The following is a 14957-nucleotide window of genomic DNA, read 5'->3' on the forward strand; positions in this document are numbered from 1 at the left end:
AGTTGATGATCAAAATTGGACTTGTTAGGATTACCTCTAAAAAAACAAAAATCATGATGTAATGATTGATTTATTTATCTCTATCTTTAAATTCAAAATATTTGATTTTTTTTTTCTTTTCATTTCTCGACAATCAAACATGGTCTTATTAAATTTTCCCATACTATATTATTTTGAATTAAATTTCAAATTTACCACAAAGAATTAAACCCGGAATTTCAGGTCGCCCCCAGACATTCAAGCAGGGACGGTGAAGTGGTAATTTGTGAAGTAGTGTTGCATTGAATGGTGGTTCTGTTCTCAAGTAAATGTAACCATGTAACTGTAAGGTGTCTGAATTTGGTAGCACCACGCCGCAAGTGAGATTCAAAATTTCAAATCTCAAAACGTTCCTTTCGAGAATTTTAGGGGTTTATAAGGGCATTATAGTAATTCGGATTATCCACCAATCGTTGATTCACTGTCGGTGCAATTGTGTAGTTTCACAGCAAAGACCAGAATGAGAGAGAGAGAGAGAGAGAGAGAGAGAGAGAGAGAGAGAGAGAGAGAGAGAGAGAGATTGTATGTTGTTAGTTAAGATTAATAGGGCGGATTATGTAAGTTTTGCTGTCACTTGTCTGAATTCGAAGCTCGCTCACCTACTTTACTCTCTCTCTCTCCACTGTTCTGCGTCTCTTGGAGGTGGGGGAGAGAGACAAAGCGAAGAAAATATCATTTGAGAGAGGAGTAAAGCGATAACAATCGACAGCAAAAGGAAGCAGTGGAACAGATTTAAAAACACACCCACACACGAAAAGTGCCCTTAAAAAAAAAAAGGGAACAACAACAAGACGATAGACGGAAGCCGAGAGAAAAATATGTTGGTTTCCGGAACGAACGAAAGCGACGATCTGTTCTGCGATCGAAGGTCTCGGTAGCATGAAGAGGTATGACATAAACTCGATCCATCAGTCTTTTACATCTCCAAGTCTCTAACTTTGAGGATTCAACTCACATTCTCCAGTCAATTTTCTGAGACGAATCCGTGTTGGTTTTCGCTGTATATGGCTAGGTTTTGTATCATTCGACTTCATTATTTGAGGATTTGAGCTCCTTCGCCTTGTTGCACCCATATTTCTGTTTCAATCGTCTCTGAGATTGCGTCAATATGGATATGCTTTCTCCATTATGTTCAAATGCTTCCGCTATTGCTACCTATTGGTTTGGTCTTGTTGTTTTTGTGTCAGACGAACTTCATAGCTTCACTTGGTAATTAGTATCTCCTTGAGGAATTCTTCGTGTTACTTCTCCTTTTTAATTAGATCTGAGGACACTTAAGACTCTTGCTTTCTTGAAAATCTTTTGGTGGCACTCCTTATAAAACTCGGGCTTCGGTTCTTTCTGGCAGTGAAATCCATGGTGGATTTAGAATCGAAAATTGGTTGGGCATTTGGTCAAATCAAAGCTTTCGTCCTTGGTTTTTAAAGGATCCAAAAACTTTTCAGGTCATGTCGCTCTTTGACTCGTCAGACGAGAAATGTGGATTAAGGATTGAAGTGTCCTTTTATTTGATTTATACATCGGAAACGTCGAGCAGTCTTCTTCGGAGATTCAAATTTAATCAGGAATTCACTGTCTTTTGATATTTGTCATTATTGTTCTTCCCTTTATCCTTGTTAGGGAACCAGCTATTGCAGAGTTGAAATTTTAGCTTTAAAGCTTTGATTGATAGTTTCTTTTGTCTGATGAGACAATGCATGTTGTAGTTGCTACAGATCAGAGGATTTGAACTCTTGAGCTGCTGAGAAGTCAGTCTGGTGCAGACGATTTGGGGAGGGCTTGTTGTCTCTACTACCATCAGAAATGAAATCTGACACACCGCTTGATTATGCTGTGTTCCAGCTGTCGCCAAAACGGTCACGGTGAGGAAATTATCTATGTTGTTCAAGGGTTTTGACCATTTAGTTACTGTGGAATTTTGATTTTCTATATTTTTTCCTTTTCTTTTGGCAGATGTGAGTTATTTATTTCCGGTGATGGAGCAACGGAGAAGCTCACGTCAGGTCTGTTAAAGCCATTTGTTGCTCATTTAGCAGTTGCAGAAGAACAGGTTGCTCGAGCAGTTCAGTCTATAAAACTTGAAGTTGAGAAACATAAAAATGCTGGAACATGGTTCACAAAAGGAACTCTTGAGAGGTTGGACGCATGTTTTTCTCTCTCTATTTTGGTCGTCAACTGAAACCATAGTTTGATTAATGTGAACTTCAATCCCCTTCACCATGGGACAGTGTGCTTGGCAGTAACCCACTTCATCATAAAGTGGAAGTTACCTTCCATTGCTGACTTAATTTGGCATTTGGTTTCAGGTTTGTCCGGTTTGTTAGTACACCTGAGGTTTTGGAGCTTGTCAATACATTTGATGCTGAAATGTCTCAGTTGGAAGGGGCAAGGAGGATTTACTCACAAGGAGGAGATAAGCTGCCCAGTTCATTGAGTATGTCAAATAATCCTTTGCTATTTTTTTTTTTTTAAGTGTTTATTTGGTAACTCATGTTCATGGATATTTTAGTTTTACCCTTTCGCTTTGGATTGGTTTTTATGAAATAAAGCTAACTTCCATATCTGATGCACCATTCTGCATTTTCTTTCCATTCCTAAACTTTGTTGTTAATTTCTAGAGGCAATTATGATTTTCTTTTTTAAACAATTTCCATAGTGATTCAGACATATGGTTCCCATAAGAGTTTTGGTGGACTCACTCATTTATTTTATTGTATTTCCTCTGTTCTTATTGAATGATTTTTATGGAAGTATGTCGTTGTGCCAGTTTGGACATCCTACTGTTTTTCCACTTGACATTTTTCTTTTGTTGTAGCTTTTGGACATAGTATATAGTTGCCACTTCGTCATTATTTTGCTAAAAATATGTGCATCTTCTTCCCTTTTCCGGTAGACCTCAGTAGAACCTTTCATCCGTAGTTTCTGTGGCAAGTAAGATTCATGGGGTGGAGGAGTAGGTTTTACAGATAAAGTTGAGGATTTTGTGGGAAGAGAAAGTATGAAAAAGTGAATAGTTGTTAGTTGTTACTAGGAATTAATAATTAAAACGTGACCAGTAATGGCAGCATACTACTTGGAAAATAAAAGGGAGTTCTGCCACCAAGCCCAGAGGTATTAGGTTAAACTTAATTGCATGAGGTAACATTTAATGGCAGATGAGGGAGCTATATAATTGCATATTAGGGGTTTAGTGATTGTTATCTTTGATTCTTACATGTGTCAGTGTAATGGTATTTTATAAAACGGTTATATGACCAGCAATGACGTATGGGGCTGAATGTTGGGCAGTAAAGAAAAGCATGTATACTTCATGTGCTGAAATAAGGATGTTGCGATGGATGAATGGTAAAATTAGAAAAGATAAACTAAAGAACGAACAAATTAGAGAAAACTTGGGCATTGCCCCTATTCATGATAAGTTGTGAAAAACTCGTCTGAGGTAGCATGAACATGTGCAACAAAAGCCTTTTAATGCTCCAGTATGGAGAAACGATTTATTGCAAATTGAAGGAGTTAAAGGAGCTAGAGGTAGGCATAAAGTGACCATATAAGTAGTGAAGAAAGACACGTATAGCTTAGGATTGGAATCTTATATGGCTTTGAATAGAACTGATTGGAGGAATAGGATCCATGTAGCCGACCCCATTTAGTTGGGATAAGGCTGAGTTGTTGTCTAGTTATAGTCTGCCATGGGGGTCCAATGTCATTTTCAGTATTCTATATTTGTTGCAAATTCAGCTTCTTGAGAGGTCGAAACAGCCTCTCGATGTTCTCGGGGTAAGGTTGCGTAGTTCTTGCCCTTGGATCTTGCACATGCGAGAGCCTCGTGCACTGGGTACCCCTCCAGCTTCCTAAGGGATTTTCTGGATCTCAGTACGTATGATGAGACTCCTGATATGTTGATTTCCTTTTACACTAAAGAGGGAAAGCATCTTATTTATTTGGAAATAAGTCTTAAAGAAATTTAAAAAATGTTTAATCTTTGATGGATGGGTTTTACGAGCTGCGTTGCTGTAATGCTGAAGAAGGTGAAGCCATTATGGCATCTGATCTGAGAATTTATTGGTGCTCTAAATGTGAGTGATGTACCATGCCCTAATCAGATTTAAATGCAAGATCCTATTTTTAAGATGCCATTGTTAAAAATTCATTTTGGGATGTACTTAAGTCTTGATTCAGAAGAAAATATTAGTTGTGACCGGTAGCATGCCACAGTCACAGACTGACTATGTTCTCTCTCCATGTTTTGCTGCAGGTGGAGATGGAATTGAAGCCCTGGATGCAGCTGACAATACCAAGTAAGTTCTTCTGATTCTCCCCATTGCTTTAGTTGCTTAACTGCGATGTGTGGTCAGATTAAATGGTGGCTTCAATTGAATTAGTTTTTAATCTTGTTTATCTTTCCCCTCTTTTTGTAGCCATTGCAAAAAAACTGAAGGGAGGAAGCTTGACTTCTCGCCTCTATGTTACTCATAACCTGCACTTATTTTTTTTTTTCTAATTAAGCAAAGACAATGAAGACCTAATGATTATTTATTTATTTTTTTTCTGGTCCAACATAAAGCATTCTATTATTTTTCTTATTTGTTTTAAGTCACTTTAACTTTTCAATTATTGGACCCAGTTATGTTTGCGTTTAGAGAGTTGTGAAAGACAACTAGAGTGTTTTATCATGGAACTAGTTTGTGAAAAGACAATTAGAGTGTTTTATCACTGAACTAGTTAGATATATTTTTACAAACTTTGAAGCTTTCAATTTTGATAAGTTGTTGTACTGGCAATCTATTTGTTGGGAAAATCTTGCTTTTATTTTGAGGGGGAGTTATTGTATTGGGGTTGAGAGGGAGATTCACCATCCATTGGATGTTTGAGTTGATAAATCGTAAGATGTATGGATTTGATTTTTTTACTTGTGTTTTACTCTCCCTTCTACATTTTTTGGTTTTGCAATCAGGAAGGAGCTTCTGAGAGCAATTGATGTGCGACTTGTTGCGGTTAAGCAAGACCTGACCACAGCTCTTACCCGAGCGTCTGCTGCTGGTTTCACCCTTGACACTGTCTCAGAACTCCAACTCTTTGCGGATCGATTTGGCGCCCATCGCTTAAAGTAAGTAAGTTGAAGAAAAGTCTCACTTTTAGAGACGTAAGTAGGATTTCACATGGACAGAAATTAGGTTTGAGTTTTCTGCCAGCTTAAGTTTGCCACTAGAGTGAGGTTGGCCTTCAATCTGCAAGAGTGACGGAAACCTTACATTAGGTGGGCTCCTCCTTTTGCAGTGACTTATTCTCTCTCCTTAAATTGTTTTGGTGGCCGTCTTGGGAACTGTAGGTTTGTCTGATACTCATATTGGTGGTTTTTGGTCTTTTCATTGTATAACGATTGAAAATCATGAAAACTACAGTAAAGTTGTAAGTGCGACATAGTGAACATAAAAGAGGTTTTAAAAGACATGAAAGAAAGCAGATCTTTTGTTATTTTGAGAGTTTGAAAATCACAAAGCAGAATATGAAAGGAATAAAAAGATGGATAAGTTATAACGGCGCCTCCATATGTTTCTGACTACCTCAGATACCTCCCCTTCTTGTTTATGATGTTTTTTGTATCTCCACTGGGCCGTGAAAACTGAATAGGATTGTGATGATAAAAATAGCATATGCCATATGGGTTGTTACCACTTAGGCTTGGGTCAAATTGTAGCTTTCTCTTCCACTCGTTCCCCCCCCCCACCCCACCCCCACCCCCAAAAAAAAAAAAAAAGTGAAAATGTTTTTATATGAACAATGGTCTGCGGTGCACTAGTAAAGTGTGTTGGGTCCTCTAATATCATGAGGTGTTGTTTTCCTACTGGATGGTAGGCTTTGATGGGGGTGTGATAGAGCACCCAACATCCATCTCATTTGTCAAATTTCAGTCTCTAACAATCAATAAAATGTATGTAAAAAATGAGTATTAATTTCATTAAATCAGAAAAGGCCATTTCGCTGTAATGGATTTTGGTGGCATTTCTATATTTTTCTCACTTGAACTAAAATTTAAGGCATTTCTGTACTCGTTTTCAAGCTAAAACTTGATCAGTGAGATGGGTGTTGGGGCCCCTATCACATGGGCTCATCCATAGTGCCGATATGGTAAATCATAATGGATATGGATATAGTTGTTCGTACAGGGATATGAAAATTAAAGCATCCCCTAAAGGTTTGTGACACTACTGCTACAGGATAGTAGTTTCACTCCTATCCTTCAAGGGAAATAAAAATGTGATTGTTATATGCGCCTAAGTGCAGATAGAATCAGACCCACCTGACTGATGGCTAAGCACAAAACCATCCAGATCATTTTGATTACCGGGGTTTTATTTTATGATTTTTATCACTATGTTTGCTAGGATGATATTTTCCCAAACGGTAACGGATGTTTCAAGCGGCAGGTTTTCCAACCACCCATCGTTCCGCATATGACAGTTATGTTTCTCCAGTGTTTGGATTTCAGATTTCAGAAAACGATGTAGGGTTTTTTTTTTTAGTTTGTTGGCTACTATATTTTTGGTTTCCTTACTATTATCCTCTTTCTCGGCAGCAAAGCTTGTAGCAAATTCATCTCCCTGTGTCAGAGAAGACCAGAATTAATCTGTGTGTGGAAGAATATGGATGATGATCAGGCAGTTCGAACCTCTTTCAGTTCAGATATGTCTATTGATGACCTTGCCGAAGAAAGCACTCCTGCTGGGCCTAGTTGGCTCCACCAATCTCAGAGCCAGTATCACAATCAGCAGCATCAGCGCCAGCAGCAACAGACCCACCAAGATCATGATGCTACACAACCCTCAGAGCACTCCAAATCCTCCATGGGTCAACAGCCGAAATCTTCCTTCACATTCCCAATACGACGTTCTGATGAGAGGGGCGACACCAGGGAAGGGACTATAGAGAAGGACAAGGACAAGGGCAAGGAAGAGAATGTGACTGAATTGTCTCAGACTAGTCAGCCATCAAGGCGGCTAAGTGTTCAGGATCGGATCAACATGTTTGAGAACAAGCAGAAGGAGCAGTCTGGGAGTGGTGGTAAGGTTGCATCAGGTAAGTCTGCTGAGCTTCGGAGGATGTCTTCGGATGTGTCGTCCGCTCCCCCTGTTGTGGATAAGGCCGTTCTGAGAAGGTGGAGTGGGGCTAGCGACATGAGCATGGACTTGAGTAATGATCGGAAAGAAGCGGAGAGCAGTTTTACCACACCCAGTTCTTCCACGAATTCTCAGGCCCAGTCCAGCAAATCAAGCAAGTTTTCCAGTTTGAATGAGGATAGCAAGGATGATGTTGGATTGGACAACACATTTTTGACTTCAAAGGCTGAGTTCAAGGGTTCTTCAGGTCAATTGGATGATTCAGGGTTTAAAGATTTTCCTGTTACGCAGACCAAGGCTACAAATTTTGAAGCCCAAGCGACATCTTTGTTTGTCAGTTCAGAAGATGTTTGTTCGAGAGATCAACTGGCCTCCCAAAATCAAGTGAATGCTCAAACAGGCAAATTAGAGAAGGTGGGATGGAAGGATCAGGCACCTTTTGAGAGCCAGTCACGCTCTTATTCAGGTCGGGGTGATGTTGATTTGAAGGATCGAGCAGGTTCTCAGACTCAATTTAGATCTTATCCTGGTGGAGATGAGCAACCTGGATTACGAGATCAAACATCACCTCAAAATGTGTTCAGAACTCCTGTTGGAGCTGAGCTTCCAGGGGTGAAAGATCAAGTTGCTTCTCAGTCGCAGTTCTCAGTTCTATCTGGTCAGGATGCAAGTAAGGCTCCATATGGAGCTTCTGTGAGCAAAACAGGCAGCGTTGAACGGAGAGATCATCCTGCTAGTCAGGCTTTACTCAAGGGTTCTCCTGGTGCTGTAGTGGACATTGGATCAGATTCAAGACAATCACCAGTTTCTCATATTCAGGGTGAAGCTTTCTCAGGTAAGTTGGAAGGTGGTGCTGACCAAGCTGCCTTCCAGGTTCAGTACAAAGGTTCTGAAGGTGATTGGTCGGCTCCACCGTCCCAGTGGAGCTCTTTCCCAGGAAAAATGGAGGACGTAGGGAGGAAAGAATTGGCGTCTTTGGGGACGAACCATGGAGATTTGCCACCTAGGGTGGAAAATAATCTTCAGGGAATGAAGTTGCAGCGACAGAGTTCTGCATCTGAACAGAGCAAGAAGTCACAAGGTAGGAGGGGTGAGAGCACCCGTGTTAATGGAAACAGTGAAATACCTTTCCCTGGAAGAAAGATTACGGAAAGTTTGGAGGTGTTTGGTTCTGCCACAGTAACCCCAATTGAGCAAGTTCAGAAGATAAGGCAGTCAAAAGGAGGTCAGGAACTCAATGATGAGCTGCAGTTGAAGGCTAATGAGCTTGAAAAGCTTTTTGCAGCGCACAAGCTGCGGGTGACTGGAGATCTGCCTTCTTCTGTTCGGAGGGCTAAGGGCCCAGATGCACCGGTCGAGCAGGTTGCTAGTGAAATGTACAGGACATCAGATGAAGTAACTCCCACCCAATTGTGTGAAAAAATTCCAGTGGGGGAATCTCGTGGTAGTTCCAGTAACATAGTGGAATTTGATTTCAGCCCTATAATAAAGATGGTAGACAATCAGGACTATGGTAGTACTCTCAGGCAGAATATTACTAAATTTGGTTCGTCCGAAGATTCTAGAGGGAAGTTTTATGACAGGTATATGCAGAAACGAGAGGAAAAACTGAGGGAAGAATGGAGTTCAAAAAGGGTTCAAAAGGAAGCCAAGATGAAAGCCATGCAAGATAGCCTTGAACGTAGCAGAGCTGAAATGAAGACCAAGTTCATGGGCACTCCAAGCCAGCAGGACTCTACTCTTCATGCTCGTCGACGTGCGGAGAAGCTTAGATCTTTTAACATCCGTTTAGCCAGTAAGAACAGGGAGCAGGTATTCTTAATTTTAGTTATATTTTATGATATGGACTGGTAGATATGGATGTGTTATGTTCATAGCCTGGGAACTGTTCCCATATCTTGGTTCTTGGGTCGTTGTTTGTAGCTAACCCTTATAAGGTTTCTTTTCTGGCAGAAGCCAATAGAGTATGCCCTGAGCGAAAATGATGAAGATCCATTGGAGTTTGCTGGAGATACACAGCATGGACGGGATATATCCTTCAATGGGATAACTTTGGCAGATGGCTCTTCCAGAAATACCCAACCCAAGAAACATTTGCCCAGTAGAAGCTCATTTTCATCTACCCCTCGAACTGTAGCAGTACCAGCTCCACGATCATCTGCAAAGGGTTCCAATTCTGGTTCTGGCAGGCAACGGTCTCTACCAGAAAATTCCCTTGCACAGTCTGTTCCCAATTTCTCTGAATTTAGAAAGGAAAACACAAAACCTTCAACTGGAATCAGCAAGACTGCAACCCGTTCACAGTTTCGAAATCCTACCCGCAGCAAGAGCACCAATGAAGATCTACCACTTGTTAAGGAGGAAAAGCCACGACGATCTCAGTCCATGAGAAAGAGCTTTGCTACTCCTGGTGAGTTGAAGGAGTTGACACCTCAGAACACTGATGGTGTTGTTTTGGCACCAGTAAGATTTAGTAACGAGAAAACTGATGAAGACCTCTATGGTAAATCTCCCAAGAATGCTGAGTCAAAACCCTCCTTCAGGAAGGGCGATGGGACAGGTCTAGGAGTGGGTGCGGGTTTAGCTAAGATGAAAGCTTCAATGGCATCTGAGGACCTCAAAGATGAAGAAGACTTTGATGAAGTGGTTGATCAGCCAGAAGAACCAGTAGACATGGTCAAGGGGGAAGAGGAAGAGGAAGAGGAAGAGGAAGAAGACGAGTTTGGAAGAGTGACTGGTGAAGAATCTCTTAAGGCTGGAGATTTTCCTGCTGATTCAGATAATGACAAATCACGACTGAGCCAGGAATCAGAAAAATCAGGTGATCTTGGATCAGAAAATGGCAATGTCCTGAGATCACTTTCTCAAGTAGACCACAACTTGGTTGTTGACATGGTTGCTTCAGGGCCCATTTCATTCCATAGCTCTGCAGGGAATGTGCATGACTCACCGGGAGAAAGCCCTGCATCTTGGAACTCTCGTATGCATCATCCATTTTCTTATGTAAATGAGACATCCGATATTGATGCCGGTGTGGACTCTCCAGTGGGGAGCCCTGCATCATGGAACTTGCATTCTCTTAGCCAGATGGAATCTGATGCAGCTCGAATGAGGAAGAAGTGGGGTAGTGCTCAGAAGCCAGTCCTTGTATCCAATACTTCCCACCATCTTTCACGGAAAGACATGACGAAAGGGTTTAAGAGGTTATTAAAGTTTGGGAGGAAAAGTCGTGGATCTGAGAGCCTGGTAGACTGGATATCTGCAACAACTTCTGAAGGAGATGACGATACTGAAGATGGTCGGGATCTAGTTAATCGGTCATCTGAAGATGTGAGAAAATCAAGAATGGGTTCCTCACAGGGTCACCCTTCATATGATGGCTTCAACGATGGCGAGTTGTTTGATGAACAAGGTATGCTATATTTCTGCTGCATTTCCTTTTATCAACCATCAACATGCACATTATGTTTCAGTGCATTTACTTCTTAAAAGCTGCCATCAGCTTTGAAATCTAACTAGAAGTACATCAAATCAAATCCATCTCTTCTTGTACTTGTGAGGCCTGGAAAAAATTTGAACTGAGACCAATGATATATCCTCTTCTTCCGTTATTTCTGCAAGAATTGGACCTGTGATCTTTCAGCGTGGTTGTTCTCTGTTAGTTATCACAAATGGACTAGTTTAGGAGGATGAACTGGTTGAAACATCACTGGGCAATAAATTCAATCTGACTCACGCATGCAACTACCGACATGATTCTGTATAACATTAATACATTCATGTTCATCCAAAAAATATTCATTAATACATTCATGTTCATGCCATCAGTTGGTTAAAAATAAAATAAAATAATAATAATAATAATAATAAAAAAAAATACATTCATGATTTTTCTTGAAGACAATGATGCACTTCGTGTATAATACGTTAATACATTAATACAATCATGATATGTATAATACCTAATGTTTAACCACTCTGCCACAATCTCAATTTTATATTATATATATATATATATAGCAACAAGAATGTTTTGACTTAGTTAACATGTGGTTGGACCAGTTGACCTGGGAGCCATTCCCAAAAAGGGTTGATACCTCGTTCGAGTTTGGTAACTGAAATCATCATTGTGGCTGGGTCTGTAGGAAATATAAGGGTGGTACTTGGATATTTTTTTGTTGAATTATTTTTGTAAGATGTTGCCAAATTCTATCAGTTGGGGATGAAAATTTATATACTTACAGAAGCAAAATATCATATTTCCACAACTCACGTATTTCTTTGTTGCCCTCTACTTCTTAGTAAGATGGAAACTGGATCTATCTTTCCTTAAGGTGGATGGTATTGAGTTGAAGTTTTATCCATGATTTTAGACATCATCGCATCATTGCTAGAGTTCTTAAAAAGACTCATGTATCTGTCCATCTAGTCATCTCATGATAGCCTTCTATGATCCATTTCTTTGGGGAAGTTTATATACTACTCAAGAATGGCCTGGAATCCTTGAGATGTTTATACATGCACCTGGAATCTTGATTTCAGAACATCTTTTATTCTTGCAGTTCAAGCCTTACATAGCTCTATCCCCACGCCTCCAGCCAACTTCAAACTGAGAGAGGATCATCTGTCAGGAAGCTCACTAAAAGGTTTACTCCTTACCCCTGCTTCGGTCCAATTTCCTTTTCTTTATTTTGAAGAAACTTATTGAAATTAATGAGAATACTTCCTTCAGGATGGGGATTGGGAGAAGCCACCCTTTTGCCATGGTTGACATGTTAAATTGTGATGGGAAATTGTCTGACAAAAAAAGTCTGACTATGTAGAGAACCATCCAATATCTGGGGCCTTTCTTTGTCCTAGGCTATTACTTTTTAATTTGTATTTTCTTTTTTGTCCCATAGCTCTTTATTTTTTCCTGACAAAACCGTCCTTTCGACCATTTCCTATTTCATGGTACGTGTTACTTCTATCCAGAAGAATGCAAGGGTTAAATTTTTGCTGGAACTGCACAGCACCTGCTCTTGCCGTTGCATTTTTGTGTGTGCTATATGTCATGGGCAAAGAGGATGGCTTCTTCTCATCTCAGTTTCTCCAAATATTATTAATACCTTAGAAGATTTTTCTCGGATAAGATCGAGTTGGTAGCTGTTATTGCAGATTAGGTTCTTAAGGCAAAGCATTTCTTTGGCTGTTTCTGGTGCAATTTTGAGTTGTTACTCCACTCCTTTCCTGTCCAAAATTTTCTCACTGGAAGAATCTGTGGGACAGTCGCCAGAAACCATGCCCTTCGGATGATCTTAACCATATAATCAAAAGCTTAATAAATAAAATAAAATAAAATAATTGAAGGGAGCAGGTTTATTGATGGGCCTGGCCATGAGGTATCAATGGGTGTCCACCTATTTGGACAACATGGCAGGTGTGCTGGGGGCTGAAATTTTATAGAGAGTTAGGCTCAAAAGGTCGCTCAATTAGGGTCGACCAAGTGGTAAAATTAAGATTTTAAACATCCAGGACTGCCAAGAGGGTACATGATAATGCTTAGACTACCAAGAAGGTGCTTGCCAATAAATGGGAGAGTAAATATGATAGAATTGAATATGGAATTTGGCAAGTGGCCAATCCAGACCATTCTCTAGATATCCAATGGTTAGAATTGCCACATCGTCCATCCACGTGGCACAACTAAGTGGTCCATAAAACCTTTTGCCGAAAGAAAAAGGCTAAATGGTGGATGAATTAGATGGAAAAATAAAGGATTAATTAGAAGTTACGAATATGACCACACTGAAAGGCCAGTCTTGATGGGTTATATGATCATAATCATCGTTTGTTGAGGATGTAGGAAAGATAAGTCTCAGAAACAAAACATTAGCAGGTTTCTGATGGTTGATTTGTTTCTTGTTTGAAATTTACAGCTCCGCGATCATTCTTCTCACTTTCATCATTTCGAAGCAAGGGGACTGAGTCAAAGCCCAGGTGACAGCCAAGAACCGAAGTGGTTGGATCTCAGGATATAAAGATTCATATATATGTAGAGCTGGCAGTTAATTTTGAAATAGAGGTAGATTTATACAAAAGTGGTATATATATGCCACTGTGCATTCTTTTCTTCCATAGACTTCTGCAGCTTTCAGTTTCTCATCGTGATTTTAGTTAGTGTCTTCCCTTGTTGGTAGTGTTGAAATTTGTAGCATAGGTACCAAGTGAAAAGACGCCAATTGGCGTAAGGTTATCCTATTTTTGCGAGTCCAGGTAATTCTTATTTCTATGGCTCTAGTAATTTTGTGGGCTGTATCTCGTATTTGCAAATTATAAGAATTCAAAATGTCTACAGTTAAAGGAAAGTAGTGTTATTTCATTTTTACACGACACAATGGCCTCTAAGGATGGTTAATATTCTTCTACTCTGCGCATGTGCACACACTCGGGAAAACACATGAAAAATATTTTCCATGCTTGTCTTGGTGTTTATGTGTGAGCCTTGATCATTGTATTGCTATTAAAAATGATCACTTACCATTCAGTATGGAATATTTGTAATAGTTTCTTGGTCACTTGGACAATATATGGAGGAATAGAGGACTGCTTGTCCTGATGGTACTGGTAAACTTGACAATCCTTGGATTTGCTAATGAAACCGCCTGAAAAAAGATTCTGCAAGCACATCCTTTACATGGAGTAATGGATACACCTGCATTTGCTGGTCTGCGCTGGAGGTTTGGTAGTTTTGAACATTTGTGGAACAAGGGACTGATTGTTTTCTGCGAAAGGACTAGCACTATGATGTGCACTGTGTAGCCTACTTATTAAGGGGCTGTTATTCTCCCTCTCTCTCTCTCTCTCACACACACAATACATTCGGTAGACAGCTCCCCCTCCACCCTGCAGTCTGGAACACTAGTTTCGTCTCTGGAATGGAAGGGGGAACACGGGAGGGAAAGGGGGGGGGTGTTTGGGGTGTGGGGGTGGGGAAGGTGGCAAGATAGTGTAAATTGGTCGTCATGATATTTTTTGAAGGTGATGCTTAAACTGTTATTGATGCCTCCAATCTATCGAGCTGGAAAAGTACCTTGCGAGCTGATATTTTTTAAAGCTGTGCTCACAGCTTGTTCAAACTCGAGATGCTGTGGTGATATTTCAGCTTTGTTCCTCTAATCTTGCTGCTCAAGTTTGTCCTCGGTTTGCAGACTTCTGTAATCGACTCTGAATTATGTATTTCTGAGCCATGACGATGAATCTGTCTATATGGCGTTCTCCCACCCTCTCCACAACCCAAAAAAAAAAAAACCAAAAAACAAAAGGAAGCCAGTGGTCGTCTCCACTCTCCTCCATGGCTAGATATTATCAAGAATCAGAACTGAGAACTGTATCTCATGGTACAAAGTTCACCAATAGTTCTTCATCCGAGTTTTGGCTAATGAATCATCTCTGAAACCTGTGTATTACTCTCATTTAAATTAGTATGTCCATTATCGGCCATTGGTCCTACAGAAGCGTTGCTTGCCATATAGGGGCTTGTCCTGGGGGCTATGATCACTATCATGAAGTATCATTTTTTATTAAAAAAATGATTAAAAAAAAAAAACCTAGTATGCCCACATCAAAATGTCATAAGACGTAGGATCAAAGATTCCCCATCCCCTTATTAATGGCGGTTTATTTTTTAAATTTTAAATTACTCTACTATCATTACCAATCAAATTTATCATTAATTTCCTATAAAAAAAGGTTTTCTTTCTTGTGTCACTATGCCTAGTTTAGTATAACTTCTCACTATTTGCATCATTACTGTACATG

The 14957-nt window shown here is 40.0% G+C and overlaps 1 protein-coding gene across 4 annotated transcripts; it reads left to right on the plus strand.

The window, feature by feature from the left end:
* The first annotated feature begins 585 nt into the window (after positions 1 to 585).
* Positions 586 to 13529, plus strand: LOC122084059. Of its 4 annotated transcripts, XM_042652089.1 has the most exons (11): positions 587 to 926; positions 1052 to 1248; positions 1746 to 1901; positions 1993 to 2175; positions 2346 to 2473; positions 4295 to 4337; positions 4994 to 5146; positions 6617 to 8969; positions 9111 to 10569; positions 11720 to 11803; positions 13076 to 13529. In XM_042652089.1, the coding sequence occupies exons 3-11, from the start codon at positions 1843 to 1845 to the stop codon at positions 13138 to 13140; spliced, it is 4527 nt and encodes a 1508-aa protein (XP_042508023.1). In that variant the 5' UTR covers positions 587 to 926; positions 1052 to 1248; positions 1746 to 1842; the 3' UTR covers positions 13141 to 13529. The 4 variants fall into 4 exon arrangements, with proteins under 4 accessions (XP_042508024.1, XP_042508023.1, XP_042508021.1 ...); XM_042652090.1 differs by lacking the exon at positions 1052 to 1248 and having other exon boundaries at positions 586 to 926; positions 9114 to 10569; XM_042652087.1 differs by lacking the exon at positions 1052 to 1248.
* Positions 13530 to 14957: the final 1428 nt, after the last annotated feature.

Source organism: Macadamia integrifolia, chromosome 7 (assembly GCF_013358625.1).
Source record: "Macadamia integrifolia cultivar HAES 741 chromosome 7, SCU_Mint_v3, whole genome shotgun sequence".
Classification (NCBI taxonomy): domain Eukaryota; kingdom Viridiplantae; phylum Streptophyta; class Magnoliopsida; order Proteales; family Proteaceae; genus Macadamia; species Macadamia integrifolia.